The sequence below is a fragment of the Athene cunicularia genome (assembly GCF_003259725.1).
Source record: "Athene cunicularia isolate RWA chromosome 8 unlocalized genomic scaffold, athCun1 chr8_part1, whole genome shotgun sequence".
Taxonomy (NCBI): Eukaryota; Metazoa; Chordata; class Aves; order Strigiformes; family Strigidae; genus Athene; species Athene cunicularia.
The window spans coordinates 23,738,245-23,763,346 of NW_020799109.1; the positions used below are offsets into that span (position 1 = coordinate 23,738,245).

Below are 25,102 nucleotides of genomic sequence, written 5' to 3' on the forward strand. Positions count from 1 at the left end.
ATTACTTTAAATGCTATTTTGTGGTGTTTGCAAGTCTACTAAGGAAAAATATGGTTTTGCATAAATGTGTTTATTTGCATATGTGATTATTACATTTTATTTTACTTAAATGTAAGATTTGTGGCAAGTATAAATTAGTGACATGAACACGTATCACAGACCAATTTAATTTTTATCTTACAGTGAGTTTTGTTTTCTTAATGTGTAGGTTTTGATCAACATGCAGCTAATGTCTGGGGACCCATGCTTTAAAATGTAAGTTTATGAAAAAAAAAAAAAAAATCTGTGTGGGATAGTATTTTGGTTATACATTCCATCTTTAGAATTACTCTTCTAATTTGCATTTTAAAATATCTCCAATCTGGCAATAATATTAAAAAAAAAAAAAAAAAAAAGAGGTAGGGGCCACAAAAAAATGGGATGGTAGCTGAACAATGGCTAACATGGTAAAAATGCTAGTAAAAGTATCATAGTTGTGGCTGTTAAATAGTACCATATAACCTGTACATCTGTAATTAAAACAAAACAAAACAAAACCAACAAAGCAAAACGAAAAAAAACCCCAAACCCTAAACACTTCAGGGAAACTGTTCCTGCAGCAAGCTTATATGAAAATACTTGGGGTGATCTAATACTTGTGTTTGGAAAATGTGCTGTTACACCTTTTATTCAGAAGTCTCAGATGATTTTAAAAGATTTATTTAAAAAAAACAAAACAAAAAAACAAAAACAAAAAACCAGAAGTGTGATATGAGTCAGTACAAGAAAAAGCACTTAACAGATATTTAGATAGCAAAGACATTATGCAATTTAGCAAAAGATGCAAGATCTGAGGGGAGAGGTAGCTAGGAAAATTCACAGCTATGTATTGAGGATCCTTTGGCCTCTTATCCTTAATCTGTGCTTAAGGAAATGTAAGTTTTGCTAGAGTGCATTAGCTTCCCTAACTAACCACAAGACAGAAAAATCAGGCATGCTAGGGAAAAGCCTAGTAAGATGAAATTGTTGCCTTCTTTCTAACCAGCTGTTTTGTTATGAGGCACCCAAGCTTAGTGGATAACTGAAACAGTGCAACTGGCAAGCTTCCTATTTCCAGAGAACACCACTATCTTGCTAACCATGACTTAATTATCTTGATTAGTAGGAAGTGAAGAACTCTCATATGTCATTTGTATTATAAGATATATTTTATAATAACCTAAATGCCATTAATTTTAAGGATAGTCTTAGAGAGATGTATAGAATCTGCTTTCATGAATGCAGTGTAGAAAATTCATCAGTACTTGCAAGACTCTTAATACCACTGCTTTTCTGTAATTGGTATACTGGTATATGAATGTTGGTAGACTGGGTTGTTTGAAGGGTATGTGCTTTTCAGTTTAATGGGAATCTTTTCTAATTCATGTCATACAAGGAGCGGCTGAGGGAACTGAGGGTGTTTAGTCTGGAGGAGGCTGAGGGGAGACCTCATCGCCCTCTACAGCCACCTGAAAGGAGGGTGCAGAGAGCTGGGAATGAGCCTCTTTAATGAAGTAACAAGCGATAGGACAACAGGTAATGGCCTCAAGTTGCTCCAGGGAAGGTTTAGACTAGATATGAGGAAGCATTTCTTTACAGAAAGGGTTGTTAGGTGTTGGACTGGGCTGCCCAGGGAGGTGATAGAGTACCATCCCTGGAGGTGTTTAAGAGTCAGGTCGCTGAGGGACATGATGTAGTTGAGAATAGTCAGTGTTAGGTTAATGGTTGGACTAGATGATCTTCAAGGTCTTTTCCAACCTTGATGATTGTGTGATTCTGTAGTTCTACATAACAGTAGATGACAATTTTGTCTAGATCAGGTTTAAACCAACTTAGTTGTATTTTGTTTGCACAAGATATCTGGGGGAGGGGCTGATGAAGTAATTATTTCAAAATAAATTTGAGCCCTTGAGTTCTAGTTTAAGTAAAATTTTTCTTCAGTTCATATCAATAAAAAATTATGAAGGTTTACTAAGCATAAAACATCTTATGAGTCTCAAGAAACACCTAAGCTACAGATGAGGAGATGCTTGAAGAATATGCAGGAGATATATTTGCTATGTGTGCCATGATCTTTTAGTATCTGTTGTTTGCTGCTGACAGAAACAGGATGTGAGGCCAGACAGACCTTTGGTCTGAAACATGCTTGTTCTCATGTTAGCCATTTCACAAACAATCTAAGGCAGAGTTCCAAGTATTACATATAACTTGAAAAGAAAAAATGAGCTTAAGGCAAATAATCTGGAAAATATTGCTAGCTTCACCCTGGTTATATCAATCTCTGCTTTTTTGTGGAGGTTCTCAACTTTCATTCATACTTTCAGACTTTATGGTGGATTAAAGGTATCTTCCATTGTAAAGATATAGTGTAGCAGTTTGTAACTACACACTAAACCACTTCAGGACAGATTAGTTTAAAGCAAAACACTCTCATAAACTGAATTAATGTAGGCAATCAATGTCCCTCCTAATAATCCAGTGAAGAGGGATAATGATCTCATACAGGCTTAATCTGTAGCGGTAAACATATACTGAAGTCTTCCTTAAATAAAAAAAGATTGTGTTTAAAGTTCAGGGAGGCTGCAGCCCCAAGAAAAGCAGCACCATCTCCTAACTCAGTCTGAGGTGCAAGTATGAAGTAACTCATGATGCGTAGGTTTTATTAGGACAATTGGGAACTGTTTCCTGTAACAACTAGAGACTCTGCATGACTGCTGTGGCTGTATCCTTACCGTTGTTTCTGAGAATGTTGCCTGCACCAGTCTAGCTCAGATGATTCACTGCAGAAACTCTTCAGTGTCCCCTTGCACCACTAAAGGCCTTTTCACCTCTCTTCTAACCTTCAATAAGAACAGAACACTGTGAAATCTCATCTTGTGCATACTGAATAAATAGTAAGGGGACATTATCTGAATTTGTTTGATTGGGCAAAGCTTTTCTGCATCCCTGGTTATTTACCACCTCTTGATTTGAGTCAGACCTATTAACACGTCACTGATACTGATAAACAATTTCTCAAAGGCAGCTAACCAATCATTAATCTTGTATGCTAATAAAACTATGTATTTCTTTACTGGCTGGTACCAAAGTAGTTGAAATTAGTACCTAAATAGTTTTCTGGCTCACTAGGAAAAAATCTCTAACAGAAATTATTCAGACTTGGCATTTTCTTCCAAACTGATGATATAACCATTTCCTGGAATGTAAACTTTCAACACAAACAGAACAAAAAATTTATCTAATCCAGATGTTCTTCGTAGAAGGAAAAATAAACCTTAAAACAATTTCACAAGCTGGAATTAGCTACATATTTTATGAAGAAGCCTAAAAGGTTTGATGTCTGATCTGGGGTGACATCCCTGAAAGCATTCAGTTCTTGCTTTCAGAAGTATGTTAGGCAGTTAAGTCACACAAACATTACATTTTCAGAAGTGCTTTGTCTCTTTCTCCTTCCCTCTTCCAAACATAAGAGGGGATAAGTTACTGTACATAAAGACAGTGACTAATTTATTGAATATGTCAAATCTAAAAATGTCAACAAATATTCATTTGTATGCAGACCAACAGTTCGTTCTCAAAATCAGAAATAACAAAGCATTAAAAAAACCTCTAGGTAACATCTTGAAATGTATTTTAGTTGTATTTGCTTGCAAGAGATTACTGTTGCTTTGTCATTTTCTAATTAATTTATTTTGCACAAGCCAAGTAGGCCAGCTGTCATGCCAGCTTGTTGGGTTTTTTTTCTTTTTTAATTTACCATCTTGTCATGTATTCCATGAAGTACTGAATTATGTATATTCTTAGCATGTAAATTATCCTGCAATTCATACACTTTAAAGAAAACAAACAAACTTCAAAATAAACACATATCACTTCACCAATCATCAAAAGAAAAGCCTTTCCAAGGATCCCCAAAAGCCTGAATGACTGAGGGCTGAGCGGGTGGATTCTGTACATGTCCTGAAGCTCAGAAGCAAAAGCTTGGTTGGTTGTGTGTTGGGTTGGTTGTGTGTTGGGTTGGTTGTGTGTTGGGTTGGTTGTGTGTTGGGTTGGTTGTGTGTTGGGTTGGTTGTGTGTTTTTTTCTTTAACAGGGTACTAGGCAGTATGTTTTCAGAAAAAAAAAAGGTACAAGCCTATTAACATGAAGCACAGCATGAATTATGCCATTTTACTTGAAAAGAAAAATCTGTGCTGATCAATTTAGAGGGATTACATCAAAAGTACAGCAAATCTTAACCACCTTTTTCTTACAGGCCTCCTTCCACAGCAATGTCTATAGCAATTGCTGGAGAATCAGAATCATTGCATGAAGACAGGAAAGGCGGAGAAAACTTAAAAGTAGTACATCTGGGCATAGCAGGTATAAAATAATGCTCTTAATTTCTCAATTCTTTTATAACTGGCTTCATAGCTTCAAGGAGATGTACTAAATACTTCAGATATTAAAGGGATGCTGACAGTTGGCCCACAAAGGGACCTTCTTTGGTTATTTGTTGAGACACACTCTCCTAGATAACACCAGTGGAATATCTCTTTTTTACTTTTGTAATGTTTTTTTTAATGGAAAGAAGGAACAGAAATTTGATTGATAGCCTGCCTTTTAACATTTAAAATATTTCATTTTCTGTGCGACACATTTCTTGATTTGCTTTGGGTATTTTGACTGAGCATTAAATTTTGCCCTTGATTTTCAATTTACGAATCATAGGCATAGGTATAACTGAGTAAATTTTGAGCGGTTAAAAGTCCTAAGTATTGTTTAAAATTGAAGTAGTTACTCTGAAATTTAAGACTAGAAAAAAACCCCAAACTATTAAAACACTTTAGTACATCTTGAAATTCGGGATTTTTTTTTTTTCTGTGTTTGGGTGTGTGGGTGTTTTAACAAGTTTCAGGCTCTTCTTAGGAGCTTAATTTGCACCTTAAACAAATCTTATGTTGTCTTAACCACAGTTACTTTTTCAGGTAGAAAACATCTTGCACACCATTCTACTATGGTACTGTGGAAAGCATGGTGATCTCTTCAGTGTCTACAGTGTAGAAACATCTAAAAAGACATTTCATATAAATCTTTCTAACCCAATGGTACTCTCTGTTTTACTCAGAAATGTATTATGATTTTTTGGGGGGCAAATGCATATTTGTTAACATACATGGTACTTTTACAGCACTTGAATCTTCAAAGGGTTTGTAGAAAACCAGTGTCAAGTCCCTAAGCCCTCTGGGAAATCTGACATTTGAGTCTAATCAAGATTACAGGCAAAGTAATAACAGACCTGGCTTTAGCAACAGTATCTGACTTGCACGTGTTACAGATGTCTCATCAAAGAGTGCCTCAGTCCCAGATGAACTTGGTGCATGTGGACATTCCAGAACATCAAGCTATGCAAGTCAGCAGTCGAAATTGTCAGGTAGCTGTTAACAATTGTGTTCTGAATTGTTGGGGTTTATTTACTTTCAGTTTTAGACCACAGAAGATAAGTATACTTTACATGTTTAAGAAAAAAATGGTTTGTGATTGAAAGCTTTTTCCTAGGAGTTTCAGATGTGGGGAGGGTAACATTTTTTTTTCCTCTTAAAAAACACAATGAATTACCTGTTTGGATATGAGACAACTTCTTCCCTTAGCTCCCTCCAATTAATGTATCTGAATAAGATTTTTACCTCTTCCATGTGTAAAAACAAGTAACTTAAATGGAGACTTTAAAAGCTGAAGGGGGAGTAATGACACCAAGTTGTTATATGTGTTATGAAGCGAGAGCTATTTAGAACAAAAAAAACCCCAACATGTGCTAGAATACAAAATCCGAAGTGAATTGCTTAGTTGGTGTACATACATACATTCATAAAGCTTCTGAAGTTTCTAAGAAGACAAACCCCAAATTCTGCTTTTGGGATGGTAAGATACAAGTAATGATCTTGGCTATCAAGAACATACCTAACCTAGCTCTCCTACACTTTCCCAACAGGATATAGCACATGTCACTCTAGATCATCCAGTCTGTCTGAACTCTGCCACAGGAGAAACACTTCGGTGGGTAGTACCTCAACAGGAATTGGAAGTATTCTAGAGCCATGTGAAGAGACTGAGACAAAAGTAACTGAAGCTAATACTGATACATCTGTTAAAGTTGCACCATCAGAAAAACTTGGCAGGTACACTTAACTTTAAAGCCTTTCCTAGCAGAAATAAAACGTAATTTACTGTATCACTTTTAAGAGCTCTAAATAATTTATTTTTTGCAGGCATCCTGTAAAGCAAGACTCTGTGGAGTCACAGCTGAAAAGAGTTGATGCTACCAGAGTTGATGCTGATGATATAGTTGAAAAAATACTCCAGAGTCAAGACTTCACTTTAGACTCAAGTGCAGAAGGTATGGAGATAAATAAGCAGCTTAGGGAAAACTGGTGCATGTTACAGGCCTTAGGAATATCCACTCTCTTCATGGTCCCTGTTGCTTGTAATCATAGGGACTGTGCATATGGATCACTGCATTTTCTGCTTCATCCTGTCTCCCAGAAGTTGAAAAGACCCTTGCATGACTCGGGTAACTTTCTCACAGAATCACTTTAAGCATGAAAAGAGCAGGGAAAAATCTACGATGAAGATAGTTCCTCCAGCCTATACCATGAGAAGTTTGTTGCTTTATTACTTAAAACATCTGCATCTGAAAGTACCAGTTACAAATCTGGCAGATTTAAAATTACTCAGTTTTAGCTAGGGCAACATTAAAGGAAGCTTATATATGTTATATTCCCTTGCTTTTTAGAAGAAGGTTTAAGATTATTTGTGGGCCCGGGCGGAAGCACTTCTTTTGGAAGCCATCATTCATCTAACAGGTATGTAGCCTGAAAAAATCCGTAGGTAATACTAAACCATAATGCATCTTATACAGTAATTATTCTAGATATATATACTTGATCTTTGTATCTTTCTGTTCTGTATTAAAAGCACCAAAAGAACTAGATTGTCAAATTTTAAAACAAAACACATAGGTTAGTTCCAAAATAGAACCGATGTGTCAGCCATAAGAATTAGAACTTTTAGGGGTTCTGAAGAGTCTCAGTTCCAAAGTTTTTCACATATCAGCAATGTTTCAGTATGGACCGAGGAAATAGGAACCAGTTTGAAATCTTAGCTCTGTAGATTTACTATGTTACTCTCTGGACCTGGAAGAAAGTCTTAAGTGGTTTACACATCTGCCTTTACAGGATCAAACTTTTATGTCTTCCTGAGAACAAGGCTAATTTTCTTCACTTAGTTTTGCTCACAACTCCTTCTCTTTTCCATATGCTACACTATTTGTTTCAATGGCTTGTTCATCTTTCAATTATTTGTAGCCCTAAACACTCTCCTTTGATAATCTGCTTCAGATTATGGTCTTATTTTAGAACCAGAGAGAAATTTTTTCTTTTCTAAACCTTCTTAAAATACTCTGTCTGATATGTGACTTTACCTGAATGTATTGGTCTTCTCATATGAGAAAACAGTCCAGTGTAACCCTTGAGATTCTCTTTATCTCAATAAATTAGCATAGCATCAGTATTTCAGCAAGTACTTCTGGAATTAGGTATAAAGGTGGTCAATAATGCATTGAAAATCATAAAAGAAATGCATTTTATGCAAGTAATATTGACAGTTGAAAGATAAGTCATTGGCTTGTTTGCAAACTGGGCGCACTAATGTGCAGGGGTTGCAGAGCACACTATAGTAGAATAGGGAGATCTGTGCTAATTCAGTTGTTGGAACAGTTCAGGCATTATACTAAATCCAGAATATTATACTAGGGCAGAGTTTGCCATATTAATTTTTATGCAGGACTACAATTTGCCATGTAAAACAACCCACTGTGCTCTGTCATGGTGGGGGATGAGGCAGCTTTGTTTACAATTCAGCGTGAACAAAAGACTCGAAGATGTTTTTCTTGTATCTTAACATAAGAAGCCTAACCTTTTTTTTTTTAAACACGTGTATCTCTTTATGTATAAATGTAGGTTAAAAAGTGTTAGCTGCATATGATAATAGCTGGGGTGGGAGGAGTACCCAAAAGGTACTGTTTAAGGAACTACAGAGTCCAACAGTAACTTGTCAGTAACTTGTGTTATTTATCATTCTTCATTTTGACTGTATCATAACACAAAATGCTTTAATGCATTAAACTCTAGGTTACTCAGTGGCAGGGTAATTAAGCATGTTTTCTACCCTTCACATGTAGCTGTTCTGGTACTAGCTGTTTGACTGGGATTTATTTGTTGGGGTTTTTTGAGGGAGGGTGGGGTGGGGAGGTGGTGTTGGTTGGTTGGGGCTTTTTTTAAAACAGTAAACTTGCTGATCTGCGATACTTGCTGTATAGCTTCCACTCCAATTGGAATTGAACTAACTTCTTTCAAATATTCTTTCAGAGCAGGATCTGGAGCATATGAGCAGGTGGTGATAAAACGCTAGACTAGAATGACAAACAAAAACTTGGAGCTCTGGCATTGATACTTCTGTTTTTGTTTGCTCTGTTACAAGAGCTGTGAAAGCCAAAATGAACTCAATGGGAACTTTTTTTTGAAAAGTAATGGAATGCCTCTTGCTCAGAGCTTCATCTTCTGTGGTATGAAGGCAATGTTTAGCTATGTATACCTTGTGTGAGCATTTGAACTGTTTTTGTAAGCTCTATCTGATGTTAGTGGAATTATTTGCTTTTCAAGTTGTGTGAAACATTTTTGGAAGCATGATGAAGTGAGTCCCATTTCACTATTTTATATAGAAGATCACTTGTGGTGTACTTTGTAATTTATTTTCTAAAGAAGCTTCTGAAAGTTGGTCTTAAATGAACCTGAAGAAATTCAATAGTCAATTTAATCCTACCTGCCATTTTAGTCTTACAGAAGCTAATTACTTCCATTGAGTCAAAATTAAGGCCTCCACAAAACAGTTTAGCTATGTTTTAACTTAACCAAAACTTATTTAAGAGTACTGAGTCTAACTTCATTGTAAGATTGAAAGTAGAGATGAACTTCATATGCATTTTTAAAAAAACAAACTAAATAGATCTAAACCAGCCAGTCATGAGATGTGTTAACTGTAAATGAACTCCAGAGGCTTAAATGCATCAAATGTGACATCTGGTTTTGTGCAATTGACAAAAGAAGTAGGGTTCCACATCAAAATACTGAGGAACAGTAATGTATTATCAAGAAAGCTGGGTTGATTAACTCTGGAGTTCAAAAGCTGCTTCTACAGAAGCAATCACTTCAATGGGATGGTACTGTTTACAAACCTAAGCAGTAGTTTACTACCACTTAAAACTTTTTATTGTAGCTTACTCCTTCACAGTTAGTGTTTTGCTTGTGTTTTGAATGTGCCTTGCAGGATTGGGGAGGCAGAGGGAGATTAAACTATTTACCAAGCAATTTAAGCTTTAAAACTCAGCAAATATCTATGTTATAATCAATATAACTTATTAAGAGAAGCACTTTATTGTAAACATACTCTGAAAAAGTCTTACTGTGCAACAGATTTGTTGAACGCTTCCCTTGACTATCTGTCCACTGTTAGATTAAGGTCAATGTACTGTATTTAAATTTGCACAAATAGTGGTTTGCCTGACAGAAGAAAGATGAAGGATCTCTTAAAACTTTCATTAAGAATTACAAGAAAATCAATTTTTAAAGGGATGTGTTAGGTGACACTTCTAGTTCAGGCTTGGCTCTGCTCTAATTGCAAACTGCAAATGCCCTTAATTTTGTTATGATTAGTTGTATTGTTTATTAGTAAGGCTTGTATTAAAAAAGAATACAAATAGCATGGCCATTTCTGAAAGCTCTGAGTGCTTCAAATTCTGCTCAGAGTTATGTTTGACACCCTTTTACTGAAGGCCATATTTAATTACGAAAAGCAGGCCTTCTTATCCATAAATCCACAGTAGAATTAAACTATTTATTTGGTTTTTTAGGAAAGTTGAGATTTTAAAGCTTGAGTACAGTTATTGAATATGATGAACAAGAGCTGTTTCTCAGTTATGGTACTTAAATATTTTTATTTCCTACTGTTAATCTCTTTAAAGTGTTTTAATGGGTAATAGAATTAACACAAATGTATTTTAGCTGCTGTTAATAGAAGTGTGGTATTACCCATTTCTGTCCTCCACAGGAATCTTAAACAGAAACCACATAACTAGTTGTATACAACTATCTCTCGGAACATGACAGTTTCCTTGCCTGTTATACAACTAATTTAAACCAGAAAAATCCTCCTACAAGTCAAAAGATGCATGAAATTTGAATCAATTAGTTGCTTTCAGTACTCCTTACTGCTACACTTGACGAAGCTATTAAAACTAGTAGTAGATGGTAGCTTAAGTTTACTAGGAAAAATAGGCATAGTTTGAAGAAAACAAGACTTTTAAAAAACATTGTACAGCTACTTACATAATTCTTAAGGGAATTTCCGTAGCCCAGATTTGTATTGTGTTAAAAAAGACAGCTAACTGCCATAGATTAGACACTGTTGACTAGAAACCATTTTCTTGCCTGAGCAGATCTTTTAAATAGGAGGCAAGTTTACATAGAAATCAAGCTTTTAATAAAACTGTATCCTAGTAATTTATTGTTATGACTTAGAGTTGTAACTCTTTAAAGTGATTCTCTAATTGTGCACAATAAGTGGAATGTAACCTTCCTATTTCGATGTAGTGGTATGGGTTTTTTTTTTTGTAAACTGTTACAAGAATACTGGAGAATCTCACAGTAAACCATTTGGGATGTATTGGTGGTTTGTTGCTTTGGGTTTTTTTTTACTGTATTTAAATACAAATCTATTAGACATTCAATAAACTCATGTCTTCAGCTTGTAATAGTTCCTAAGCAATTATGGTTTTTTCTCCATGCAAACCCAAACTTAACTAGAAGTTTGTGTCTATTTCAGTTTCTCTACTGCTTTTCAAACTTTACTTCTGCAGTTTATTAAACTTCATCTCCAGTCCACAAAGTGTGTAATGGCACCATTACTAGTACATAGATTTTTCTCTGTCTCCTGGAGAAGGAAAGTAATGTCAGTCTTAAGCAAATGAAAAAATAGTTTTGAAGTAAGGCATATATGTAGGTTAATTATTAAACAGACTCCACACCAGCAGTATTTGGAGACAGAGAGGGCACTGTGTATACTCCTCCTCACCTTGCAAATGACAAAGTGAATCCTCCTCAGTTGAGTTTAAAGACTTACTACTTGAACTTCTCATACAGTTTGTATAACTTTGTAAATTACCTTCTTGTTTTTCTAACAAAACTATCTGGGGTATGTATTTCTTTTCTCATCCATGCATTCAAAATAACCAAGTTTTTTGATACTGCAGCAAGCATCTGTTCTTACATTAGAAAAGCTAGATTGGTAAACTGTTTGGCACTCAGATCAGCTGAGTAATCAAACTGTATAGCAAGGATTAAGAGAAGTAACAGTACCATGCATAACCTACTCCAGACTCAGCTATCTTTGAATTCAAAAAGGAAGACAATTTTCCTAAAATTTCAGCAGAATATCCTAGAATTTCTTTTGTGGGTTGTTGTCTTTCTTCTGGTTTTATGAATAGTTTTCTTACAGAATAAAAGGCCAATCTCATCAGCAAACAAATCCTCCAGTTAAGGAACTCACATTGGGGAGTTCTCTCAGAAATATGACATTTTTTTTATATATATATATTCATGTATAACATTCATAGATACTAGATACCTTCCTGAATACCAGCAGCTGCAAATATGACTAGGGGATTTTTCAAAAATACTTTGCTTTTTCTACTTGTTTTTTCTACTTTTTAAAAATGCTTTACTTTTTCTATGCTTTTTCACACTGGGTCATTGATGTGTATGCTGTAGGGAAAACGAGTCATTTAGACACAGTTCTTTAATCTGGAAGGAAAACTTCTCATGAATGAAAGTAAGCCTATGCAGCACCTACATATACATGTAATATATGAAGGCAAAACCATTATTGTGATATGGGAAAAGATTCTCCTTTACTACTACAGAAAAGAAGAGCATGTGAAGCACCAGAACTCTGAATGTTCAGTAACAGCAATTAGGTGCATTTTATGGACCTTCTGACATGGGAAAACACCACAGATTAAGATTAGCATAGGAGAAAACTTTCTGTAATTCTTGAGGCAAAATAAGTAGTTCTACCTTCTCTCTACTCAAATGCTCATTCTTGCCTGCTTTCTTCTTCCCACCTGTTGCATCACTCTAAGTGAATTCAATTCCCTGTACAGACTCACAGGAGGATCTGCCAACAAGAAGGGGAAAGGCAAACATCTTAATATATTTGTTAACATCTCTGTGCGACAGGTTATTTTCATGTTGTTGCTTTCTCATTAAAAACTAGAAATTAAGTAACTGGGGTTTTTTCTTTTTTAATGTGAAGGCAAATCTGCACATGCTAACAAAGCTCTGCTCAAGTTCAGAGTTGTAGGCACTGTCCTTCCAATCACAACTAAAATTGTTCATAAACTTGTAAAGGCAGCACTAGTTTTCTGGTTTGCTTTTTTTTTTTTTATTGCCTTCTCTTACAGCCTACTAATGCTTCAACAGTATCCTCATTTGAATATATGCTAGTGTCAGTGCATTTTATTTTGGTGATGTTCCCAGTGAACTGCCTGCCTACAGGACTGCATTAAAATGTGTTTGTTTTGTGAATGAGAAAGAAACTGCAAAGGACTTTTGCAAAGAATTCTGTCATTTCAGAAGCCCCTTCCTATGCTGCTTCTACTCAGTTTAAATAGAAAGCCAAAAACATCCCAACAACTAACCTTTGTGAATTACACGTAACCCAGCTGTAACTGAATGATCCAAACCTCATTTATCAACATAATTAAAACAAGCATGGACTAGAGCCTAATCCCAAGGAAACACAGGGCAGACAGGACAAGTTTATTAGCTGCAAGATCTATTTGTTTGAGAAATCTCTGCAGAGAGAGACAATTAACTCCTCTGGCTCTCACAATTAGGCAGTTGGGTTTTATTTATTAAAGTAAGTGAGGGGATATTTTTTGAATTTATTTATACAATTTCCTAACTTTGCTATTAATTTAAAACACTGATCAGAAACATTCTGTTCAGCTATTCTGACCATAATTAATCCCTACTAACTTGCTCAACAGCTATCAAGTTAGTTCCCTTATACTCAGGATAACACACTGGGTTTCTGCTGAATGGGGTTTTTGTTGGTATAGGGTTTTTTGTTTGTTTTTTTAGTAATTCTTTAACTGGATTTTACAATTGTGAACAACCCAAGGTTGATCTGTTCTGAGATGTGTGTGCCATCTCCTGGTCAGTGATATTGCCATATACAGCCAAAAACTTCATAAGCTTCCTTTCAGGATCCTGCTTTGAGACATCAGACCTGACCTTAGTTTCAAGCTGCAGGTTTAAGCAGGACACAAATACCGCATTTATCATCAAAAGACCAACTTGATAATGAAGAACTATGCACAGTGAATCCTGTGAAAGGGTTTAACTGCTCCTGAAAAGACTGTTACTTCAGTAAAGAAAATCTTAATTAAAATTAAGCCAGTGGAAAGCTGACACACAAAATAGCATAGCTTGTTTTAGTAAAACTAGCAGTCTCAATTAAAATACATGTTTTCTTAATAGCACTTCTGTATACGATATGTAATAGCTTTTCAGTTTCAGTTCATGTAACACTGTGAGCACCTAGGGCCAAACATCTGTAGTTTTCCCAGGAAAGGCATAAACAAGAATGTAAGAATTGGTATTTGCTCTAGCTATCATTAAAAACTAAACCCTGCAACAAAGAGGGGGAAAAGGGTCCACAAACCCTTCAAAAAGTCGATTACTGTTTAGGCCCCTTCACCTCAATCCACCAAATATTCACATAAAACATTTTCCAAATGTAGCTACAAAGCCTTAAGAGTCTAACATTTTGAAGAAAAACAAGCATGTATTCCTATACAGTTTTATCTGTTCACAAGACATTCCTGTAATTAAATGTTACTGGAATACAAAATTCAAGGCAAGTATCATGCAAATCTGACAGGTCGACCTTCTGTTCCCTTTTCATCATTTTAAAGTGTTCATACTCTGAAGTACATTAAATACATAATGTTTCAAGAAGAAATGACACAGGAAGAAGTTCCATGGTCCAGAAATCTTCTAACCATAGTAAAACACATAGTGAACTGCAATGGTATTTCCTCATAAGAAGCCAATGCTACTCTCAAACAGCTATGCTGCTTAGCATCCAAATAATAATCAATTTTGAACTTTACATATTTTTTAACATACTAAGGCAAGTTCGGAGTTTATTTTCAGAAAGTTGCGAAACTTTCATGTTCTGAAAATATTAGCTCAAAAATACCAATGACATTGTGAAACATCCGCAGAATGAGGCCTTTCAACCATCTCATTACTTGTAAGAAATACTCATCTGAAGTATTAAAATTGTTGGTTAAAAAAATTTGAGTCAACAAAGAAGCTCAGAGAACTGCAGTGTTCATTAATCCTGTATGAACAAGCCAATCCTGTGCATCCTTAAAAATTTGTCTTCATTAAGTCCATCATCTAACACTTGATTACTACACATTGACACATACAATTCAGCTCTACTTAAGAAAAAGTCATTTTGGCCAAGTCAGTAAGCTCTACTACCTAGAACACCTCTGCTTTTCATTTATGTTGTTAAGACTTTTTGGACAACTGCACATGAACACACAAAATTTTTTTCAGGTACACTGGGGCCAGATTAGAATTCACAGTAACAGATTTTTAAATTTATTTTTATCAAACACAGAACAAAGATACCAGTTTCAATTAAGTTCAACTTCTGAAAAGTTACAGGATGCAAATTATTTCCCAAGCAGCAGTTAAAGAAACTGGATAACACAATAGAGCTAAATCTACACTTTTCCCCCCCCTTATATCCAACATCATAATATTCTTCCCCAATACTGAATTTACTGAGCTACAAATGTTTGTGGCATATTCCAATTTATCTGGAACAATATTTGGTTTTCCCAAAGGCTGAGTATGTGCTGCTCTTGAAAAAAGGCATCTATATATTTTACTCTATTGAAAAAAACTTGCCTTAAACCTATGGCCGACTTGTATTATTCAGCATAACATACTTCTGTGTTATTATCAACTATCCTGGGAGCTAAAAAAAGATTACCAAACAGAATCTAGTCATGATAGCTGTAATATGGTTACAGAAAACCAACAGAACCACTTAAAATTTCTCTTCACGGGAATGAATTCTTTCCTTTTAGCCCCTGATGCTCTACTTCAAAACCTTAGGAGTTACTGTGATCTTTGTCAGAAGCACTCAGAAGTGCTGATGGATAAATACTGAAAGGTTTAGAAAAGATTTTGTGGTTCTAATTAGCATACAGAACCATTTGACAACTACTAAAACCCCACTTTTATTACTTCAACTGTATGAGAAATCTGTGACCTAATTCTCTTTGTTTTCATGTTCAATATTGAACATCACAGCAGAACCATCACTGCTCAGTGTGACCTTGGTAGCAATAAGCTTGCATAATTTCTCAAAGGTACTACAAAGTTGATTCACTTTGGGAAAAGAAAAGATTGTTCTAAGAGGTATATAAACCACTTTTCCCTTGACAAAAGGTTCCATGCTTTTTTCAACCACCAGTTTTCCAAGATCTTCTGAAAAACAGTTCATTAAAAGTTGGAATTTGGATTTTCTCTCAGTAGTATCATCATTATATTCCTCATGTTCTGACATTAAACGGTCCAGCAGACGTCGCTTAATGATTTGTGCTGTGAAAATAACTTCACTGACCACTGCATTCTGCAGGTACTTCTCATCTTTAAGACTTGGATACACTGCTCTGAAGACCTTTACAACATAGAAGAACACAAAATGTTTATCATTATCATAGGCTCAGGTTTTAACATTTGCTTGTCAGAAAGAGCTTCTAAAATGTGAACACAATTTTTGATTCAATACTGTTTTGATCATTAAACATTTTCAGATAACAGAAAAACTAGACAGTATGACTTGATTTTATATATTACAGCTACAATGGCAATTAGATAAATTAAGGGAACTTCCAAAAAAGCAGGCTTATATCTGCAAGCTATACTTGTAGATCAGGCAAGGTGCAGCCCTGCAATTCCTTAATTCTTTTTCATCATTCTCTTACTTCCCACAGTACTCATCATGAGGCTCTTGTGACAGTTTCACAGCTACAGAGATTCTAAACTACTTTTGAACTGTCATTTGGAAACTGGGACTGCAGCTATCTCCTTCATTGTGCTTTTGGAGTAAACATTAAATATGTTCTCATAGATGCAGAGAATGCTAAGAAATAAATTGTGACATCAAAATCTGTGAACCTGTAGTGTGCTCTACACTGAGCTATACTCCAAGACAATTAAGGAAACCAGGCAATCTCATTCCCACTATGTTTCCTAGGAAGTGCTTTATACCAACACACTATCACTGAAGTTCCAGTCTATACCCATTAATTCTTACTTTCTGATTACATCTTGAAATGCTAATTTATTGCCATAAATTAGTGGCATAAAATAAAAATTTGATAGTCCAGGTTTGATAAGAAACACGAGATATAACACTCTTGTTTAAACACAAAGGATACTGATGTCAAAACTCCTTCCATAATGACCCTGTAACAGAAGATAATGAAAGCAATTCCTAGTACACATCAGTAACCAAGGCATATTTTCAAGTCTGCTGAGCATTAAAGAGCACTTCATGATTCCATTAAGGGCAGTAGATGACAGGTGAAATTTCAGATGTATAATGTCTTTATAGCTTGGAAACTACAGAAGACAGGTCACAAGTCACTCGAACATACATATGCATCTTTAAATCAAGAAGTGAAATATTAGAATATGTTCACTGAAATAAATAAGGCCTCATAAGATTAAAACCCCCCAATATATTTATTTCTGCATTATTACTTCATGTTATCTCTGAAAAACATTTCCTTTGATTTATATCACATGGCACAGACACATCAGGCTCTGTCAGCATGACACACTGCCACACAGCAGAGTACTTTAGATAACCTCAGATATTTTTGTAAAGTGAAAGCCATTTAGTGCTAAAAACCAAAAGGGTCTGATGTGCACCACTGGAGAACAGGGTACCTAGCAAGATCCCATGTCTCTGCAAAAAAACAGAACTCACTACCTGAGAACACCAAGATTAGGGTGTAACATCAAATGGTACTAAGGCAAACCACACAAAACAGGTCCTGTCAACCCAATTTTTGGGAAATGCCTTCCTTATGATAATACATCTGACAAGACTATGCAGTTCTTCAAAACATACACTGTTAGAAATGCTATTTATGCTTTTTATTTTTTATGTATCTGAAAAATGTGTGTCAGTGCCACCAACCACATGATGAAAAAGCAAATTATTAGAGAAACAATTTTAAAAACAGTGTCACAGTATACCTGGCACAAAGGAGATTTGTCATTCTAAGGACAACAGTATATTAAAATGATTATCCATATTGCCATTTTGCAAATAACCTAAAAGTTAAAGGCCTTTATACAATTAGAAACACAGATCACAGACTTAGATTCTTGATGTATGTTAATCAGAGCTATGACTGGCTAGCAATAGTAGACCATAGTAAGAACACCCTCACAGGCAGATCACAGTTTTACTCTCTATTCATCCTCCTAAAGGAAGAAAACGATACTTACTGTTTTGTAAACTCCTTCAGTGGGTGTCTCAGACTGAGCAGATTCACTGGTTTGAGGGTATTTTTTAACAAACACACCTATTTGGGTACAAAACCCAACATTCTCCATTCCTGTTGGTGGGTGACCTACGCCAGTAAATTCCACGGAGTAACCATATTGTCTAGCAATCTCTAGAGACCTAAGAAAGACAGGTTATTCTGATCATACTAAATATTAATATTTTAATGTGACAGATTCATTCTTTAATAGAAGCAAGAGCCTGAGCCTGTGAATGCTTGAGCATAATTTCTCTAATAATACTCACATGCCTGAAGATAAGCAGTGCAAAACTTGCTCAGAGCTGTCATCATAGGCCTACTATAGTCCAAATCATTTAGTACTGGTTAATTCAGACAACCAAACATTACTGTTATTTCTAAAATATCTGCATAGGCCATACATGTTCAGTTGCTTACTCACTGTCTTAAATGCATGGAAAGTGAGCTAAAAACTACCAACTTCAGAGAACAAAATTATTTGAGAACCCATAAAAACACACAGACCCCAAAACTGCAAGAGACCAATTAACAGAATGAAAAAAGTGAGGCCTTTGTAGATGTATAGTCTACCTAATCAAGGTTACAACAATGTATGTGACATCCAAATGAAAACCAATCTTGTAGTACTGTACATCAGCCAGTGTGAAAAGTGATGGTGCAGGGAACAAAAATGGCACTACCTACCTGCATCATCCTCTATGAAAAAGTAGTAAACTAAACTAGTACCCCAATTTTAGAGATTATTGCCATAGTTCTATTTCACAACACAAAGACTTTCTCATGTTTGCAGCTCAAAAAATACCACTCCTTCAGTGATACCAACATTTTTAATTCACATATATCCAAAACCAGAATCTAAATTTACTTTAAGAGGTGGGCCTGTGCAAACCTCATGAAGTTCAACAGGGCCAAGTGCAAGGTCCTGCACATGGGTTGGGGCAATCCCAAGCAAATACAGGGTGGGCAATGAGTGGATTGAAAGCAGCCCTGTGGAGAAGGACTTAGGGATACTAGTGGATGGAAAACCGACTATGAGCCAGCAATGTGCACTCACAGCCCAGAAAGCCAACTGTGTCCTGGGCTGCATCAAGAGAAGTGTGGCCAGCAGGTTGAGGGAGGGGGTTCTCCCCCTCTGCTCCACTTTCATGAGACCCCAGCTGGAGTCTCTGGGGGACCCCAACATAAGGAGGGCACAGACTGCTTGAGCAGGTCCAGAGGAGGCCACAAAGATATCAGGGGGCTGGAGCACCTCCCCTGTGAGGACAGGCTGCGAGAGTTGTTCAGCCTGGAGAAAAGAAGGCTCCAGGGAGACCTTATAGCAGCCTTCCAATGCTTAAAGGGGCTACAGGAAAGCTGGGGAGGGACTCTATCAGGGGGTGTAGGGATAGGAAGCGGGGGTAACAGTTTTAAACTGAAAGAGGGTAGACTTAGATTAGATCCAAGGAAGAAATTCTTTACTGAGAGGGTGGTGAGACACTGGCACAGGTTGCCCAAAGAAGCTGTGACTGCCCCCTCCCTGGCAGTGTTGGACGGGGCTTTGAGCAATCTGGTCTACTGGAAGGGGGGCAGAGGGGTTGGAACTAGATGAGCTTTAAGGTCCTTCCAACCCAACTCATTCTGATGCTATGATGATATAAATGGTCTAAGGTATTCACCCTTTAGCTAACAATGCAGGCAGGTTATAGTACCATTATTTACGGGAAAAATATATGCCTCAGGCTTTGCAAAGCTATATACTCAAAAATCACTGCATACTGTAAAGTCTATGGCAGAAACAACCTAATTTAAGGGGCAAATTTTCCAAGATACAATTTTTGACCAATACTTGGCTACTGAGGTATAACATCCTTTACTGTACCATATATTTTCTTACACAATTGACTGACAGTTGAATATTACCACAGGATATATATAGCACTCCCTCTTGGTTTTTATTACATCTGCTGATTAAATTAGAGTAAGATAAATCTAATGCAACTATCTCACATAGACATGTTTTGTATAAAATCTTTCATTGTGCCATGACCCACTAAACTATCCTTAACTTTATTTAACATGCCCTGCTACTGTGATTATTTAAGAAATCTGCTTGCATACTCTTACAGAAAGGTGTAGACTAATTGAGTGCTTTAATTATACACCATACATAATGAGGACATTTCTTAGGGTTTTCATGAAGCATTTCTAGAGCAGGGTATTATTATGTGAAAAAGTTAATCAATACCATACACTTCAAATACATTAATTGTAATAAAGATATATAAAAAGGAAAGTAAAAGTTTTAAGTATTTTTTGCAGAGCACTTAAAGTAAAAGCAACCCAACAACCATAATAAAATGCAGAACCCACAGAGCATGCTTAACTACTTATAACACCGATGTTTCACCAAATCCTTAGGTGTGAAATTCAACTGACATCAAACCACAAACACAAGCCATTCTGAAAATGTATAGCTATTCCTTTCTCACACTACTGAACACCCAAAGCTGTCTGCATATGATTTTCAATAAACTTACCAGCTTTGAAATTGCACTTGGTTCCATTCAAATTTGTGGTCTGGATGCCTGAATAATGTCACTCCTGGAAGCAAAGGGTTAAATTCAGAATTTGGAGTACTGATCACAACTAGGCTTGGAGCCATGAAACCAAACACCACTTCAGGAAACTTCTTTAGTTCTGATTCTTCCAGGTGCTCTATTCTGTAAAGGACAAGTTTATGTATGTCTTTAAAAACACCATACTATATTTTAGTCATCTTAACAACCAGTGAAAAAAGCCCCAAACCTGTTATCAGTACCTTCTAATTTTAAGCCTAGTTCTGCAATATTAGTACTGGCACTATGGCTGAGTGGCAGCTTAGAGGTTTTTGTCTGAGAAAAATTTCCTCTTGCGTTTTGTACTTTTTCAGAAATATCCTTTTTCCACCATAAGCTAGCAACACTTGAATTTCTTAGTATGGTTAGTTTAAGCACAAGTTAGAATATGCCACCCTCTGTTACTCTTCTGCTTGAAAGGTTTGATCAAGCCCATTTAGAGTATGGATGAAATTCCAAACCAAACCCTAATTTAGAACAACATAGTATGTTGGCCTAATACTCACAGTTCAATACACGTTACCAAGTCAAAACCAAGCATGCAAGGATCTTTATGGGCAACTGAACCATGAAGCAATATAACAGTCAGAGATCTTTCAGGTGGTTGCAAGTAATCAACAGGAAGAGGAGACAGCCTATGCCTACAAAAGTATTAAAACCATGATGTCATAAAAGGGCTTAGGACAAGATAAATTGTGCATATAACTGAACTAGCAAACACCCTACATAGATAGCATGTAAATCTCAAAAAGGTTAACTATTTCACAGGGATAAAAAAAAAAATAAAATCCAATACAAGCACTTTTTATGACTATCCACAATAGGAGAGAAAGAGCAGAGGAGTTAAACCAGAAGTCGTCCTTCATGTTTACCAATATTTCCACTATACTCTCAAGCCATTTGGAAAGTTGTTTCTAAATTCTGACAGTAGCTCAACTTTAGACAGTAAGGCTGGCTTAGACATGCTTTACAGGGTTCTTGGGGAATTTATTAGGCAAGCATATTAACCTATTTTTCCAGATAAAATACTGAGAACTAAAACATATGTGCCAATTTCATTATTAAATACTGCATCAGACAAAACACACAATAAACATTAAATATAATAAAAGGCTACTTTTCTTCACTCTTGAGAAAGAACAAGTGATAATATCAGCATTTAGATCCTACATATTAATTCAAACCTTATTAATCAGCTTTCAAGAAGGAAACTTCAGTGTTCTTCACCAGTCTGACCCATGCTTCAAAGATCACATAAACATGGTGTTTTAGAGCCTTTTAAGCCAGATACAAAACACTGAGCCAACCTCCCCATTTCAAAAGGATTAACAAGAATGAAGCCCCCACTACAGCGACTAAGTTACAAGCACATTTCAAAAAGATCAGATTTGCATATCGCATAATGTCATGTATGAGCATCGACACTACTAATACAAGGTATTAGTACCTTTAGAAACAGTGTATTACTTAGATGTACACACTTTCAGGGACATTCTATGATTTGGACCTTTGCTACATTAGGTTATAATGGGCATATACTGGGCATCTACAAGCCCAGTAGTCCCCAGACACAGGTGCAATGTAAGTAATCAGGTGGAATGCAAGTAATTAACAACAGTGGAGAGCTCTTCATTTGCCAATCTGCTATTTCTGCATTTATCCTCATTTTTAAATTCTTTACAAAATATGATGTAACATGCCACTAGGTCAAGCCAAACACAAACCTTAAATTAACACAATGCAAGAGCTTACATTTTCTCTTTCATTACACTTGCACAGATATCTAGCCCAGCTAACACTTCAATGCAACTACAGAATTTCAGCATCCAGAGAAGCGTGCAGTCAGCACATCCTAAATCTGCCACCTGTAAATCAGATATTAAACAATATGTAAATACTGTATATTTCCAAGCAATTTCAGAGACTTTCATAAAACAAAAATTCCCTATGTCAAGACAGCTTCTTAATGATACATTTCACAACCATAACTAAAATTTACAGTTGCAAGCAGGATAGACATATATTTGAAAATTCTTTTTTAAAAATGCATATCAAGATCCTACAAGATTTTTTAAATGAAATAACCATTTGTTATTACAGAACTAAACAAGTACATGCAGAACATCCCACTGACTGAAGAATGTCTTCTACATGAAAGCATATTCCCTCAAATAACAGTATGGTAGGATTTTAAGTATTAAAGCTGTGGCAATTTTCACATTCACCACAGCTTTTCACTGGACTACTCTCCAGCCAAAACACTGAGAATAGGCTCACCAGCAGCCAGGTTAGCAGAAAGGATCTACATAAAACAAGTTTACAGGCTTAGTCTAATATTTAAGGGGGGAAGGCTGAGCATATTCAGACCACAAAGTCAAATATATACTCGATATTCTTTCCTGTAAGCTTAGCAAGTAGTTGAGAACACAAACCAAACCCCACTGTTCTTTCTCAGTCTAAGACAAGGTTGAAGCACATGGCTGGGTTCTCAGTGTGAAAACCCTGAAGTGCTTCTATTCCGTTTAGCTCTACCCTGGGGGTAAACAGAAAGTTTAAAACACACATATACCCTCCTTTTACATCCTAAATTAGAGAATTCAAACCTTTAAATATAGATGCAACACCCCTGAATATGCTCTATTTAAAAGCAGATTATAGTGACATGACCTCACAGACAGGATAAGATTAGCTAAAGTATGATTATGCGAGTGAACTGCAGGTACCTTTCATAATTTTTTTTGCATGCTCCTTAAGACATTAACATCAGTTTCAGAATTAAACACTGAAGACAGAAGCATTTCTCAACTTTTTGCATTTTGGGAGGAGGTGCTGAGCAGGGAGGACATATTAGAAATGAACAAACACTACACAACACTACTTAAATTATTTAACTTTTCAAAATGAGTATCAAAACAAGAGCCCTGGTATAATGGGGAGGGAGGAAGCAGGAAGGGGCGACAAGACCTTAAGAAAGCAGAGGAGAGCTAGCCCCATATAATCCCACACTCTTAATGTCAGTTCTCATCTGAGAACATCCAAGGGAATAAAGAAGTAAACCTGATGCCATGTACAGAACTAACAGCTCTAGAAAGCAAAACCAAACTACGATGAAAGCAGCTTGAACCAAAATCCTCAGCATTTAAATTAAAAACAGCATGCCACCCACTCTCCAAAACAGGCTAAGACTTTTTTTTGTTTGTTTAGACTCTCCCCTCTTCCCATCAATTAACATTAATTATACGCACCCCTGAAAAACAAAACATGATCATCAAGTGTCTGCTAAAGCAATTCAGTCTAACAATAGCTCCTCCACTATTGTTGTTTCATCGCAATTAAGCCAGCAGATTATTTTACACATTTCCTGTCTTCCTGAGATACCTAATGTTAACTTTTTTCAAATTTGTAACATACAAAACCCAAAACATACCAACCTTCTTAGGTTTGTATTTCTCCACTAAGTCTTTAATGAACTGGTAGCGTTGTTTGCACAAAGGAGGTGTAAACTTAGTAATTCCTGTAAACTGTTCTTCTTGAAAGTTCTTATCCATAATACTTTGCTAATGCTAAAGTAAAAAGGTTAACTCTCATTTTCTGAAGTACTTTATACATATATTAAATTAGTCTGCTGTTTTCAGTGGTGTTCAGTTAACAATTAAGCAGGCATAGATCCAATCCCAGTTCTACTCATCAAATGACAAAAACATAGCAATTAGCAAAACTAAGCACTAATTGCTCTCTCCACATACAATGATGTAAATAACCTTTTAACAAACAATTATAAATCATATACAATCATTAAAAAAAGCAAGTTTCATAGTTTGTCACTCTCTATCCAGCACACCTACATAGTGTTTACACAGCCACAACATTTTTAACCTGCCTTAGATTTCTGGCAAGAACAGAAAAAATTCCTCACTCAGGTGCCTACTTTTTTGTCTCTATAATTTATCTTAAAATTCTTATTATTTCACATCTAGATTTGTGTATGTACAGCTCAATACAATTTCTACAGTATAACAATCAGCAAGAAGTACCTGAATAATTACTATGTTGTGCAAGAGGAAATGTTCTGCTAGGCCTTAGGTTTACCGTGAGCTAAACCTTGTTATTAGTGCTGGATTTTGTAATTAAGTGCATGTAATTAAACATGGCACTAGTCATAACCATTAGTGCATTTCCAGCTCTCCTACCCTCTACTAAAAACTAGATTTTTAGTACATGTAAATATTTAACAAGGAATACCCATCCAAACCTAAAATTTAGACCGTAATGAATTATGTCCTCCCCTGCAATCACCTAAGTGTAGGAATGTGGTCCTGTGGGCGCGTGGCTTTCCATAGCCATCCTTCCCAGCTGCCGGCCAGGGCACACTAGCAGGTCTAACAGGCACTAGGCCCAGCACAACCGAAGGAGCTGAGCCACGCCTGATAGCGAACTGACTGCCCCATAATGTCTTTTATAGACAAATTGTATTTTCTTATACATAGATGTACAAAACCAGGAAATAGCCTCAGCGCTCATGCCCATCATCTGCCTCCTCCAGAGCAATGCCAGCCCGTCGGGCTCCCTCCCCAGCCACGGGCTGAGAAGCCAGCTCCCAGACACGCACCTTAGATACCCGCGCGCTCCTGGCCCGCAGGCGGCGCCCCGCCCTCTCCAGGCACCGCGCACCCCGCGGCCGCCTCAGGCCACAGCGCCCGCCCCGGCATCAGGGAGCCCCCGGGGCCGCTCCTCGCCCTCCACAGAGC

General features: G+C 36.5%; 2 protein-coding genes across 6 annotated transcripts in view; one reads left to right on the forward strand and one right to left on the reverse strand.

Moving 5' to 3' along the window:
• FAM102B (family with sequence similarity 102 member B) overlaps positions 1-10,860 on the forward strand; it is a 28,514-nt gene extending 17,654 nt beyond the window's left edge. For 2 of the 3 annotated variants that reach the window (XM_026854213.1, XM_026854211.1), the window contains exons 5-11: positions 209-255; positions 4,273-4,379; positions 5,335-5,430; positions 5,989-6,175; positions 6,266-6,393; positions 6,790-6,859; positions 8,423-10,860. In XM_026854213.1, coding sequence (XP_026710014.1) covers positions 209-255; positions 4,273-4,379; positions 5,335-5,430; positions 5,989-6,175; positions 6,266-6,393; positions 6,790-6,859; positions 8,423-8,465 — 678 coding nt within the window. In that variant the 3' untranslated portion in view covers positions 8,466-10,860. The remainder of the gene's footprint in view (positions 1-208; positions 256-4,272; positions 4,380-5,334; positions 5,431-5,988; positions 6,176-6,265; positions 6,394-6,789; positions 6,860-8,422) is intronic. The other variant, XM_026854212.1, reaches the window with a different exon arrangement.
• Positions 1-24,999, reverse strand: HENMT1 (HEN methyltransferase 1). 3 transcript variants are annotated; one of them, XM_026854210.1, is made up of 8 exons: positions 23,786-24,590; positions 22,107-22,219; positions 20,861-20,995; positions 20,277-20,459; positions 17,723-17,900; positions 15,449-15,878; positions 5,633-5,637; positions 1-13 (listed from the first exon to the last, which is right to left on the reverse strand). In XM_026854210.1, the coding sequence occupies exons 1-6, from the start codon at positions 23,900-23,902 to the stop codon at positions 15,468-15,470; spliced, it is 1,137 nt and encodes a 378-aa protein (XP_026710011.1). In that variant the 5' UTR covers positions 23,903-24,590; the 3' UTR covers positions 1-13; positions 5,633-5,637; positions 15,449-15,467. The 3 variants fall into 3 exon arrangements, with proteins under 3 accessions (XP_026710011.1, XP_026710010.1, XP_026710009.1); XM_026854209.1 differs by lacking the exons at positions 1-13; positions 5,633-5,637 and adding an exon at positions 24,964-24,999 and having other exon boundaries at positions 14,799-15,878; positions 23,786-23,917; XM_026854208.1 differs by lacking the exons at positions 1-13; positions 5,633-5,637 and having other exon boundaries at positions 14,799-15,878.
• Between the last annotated feature and the right edge of the window lie 103 nt (positions 25,000-25,102).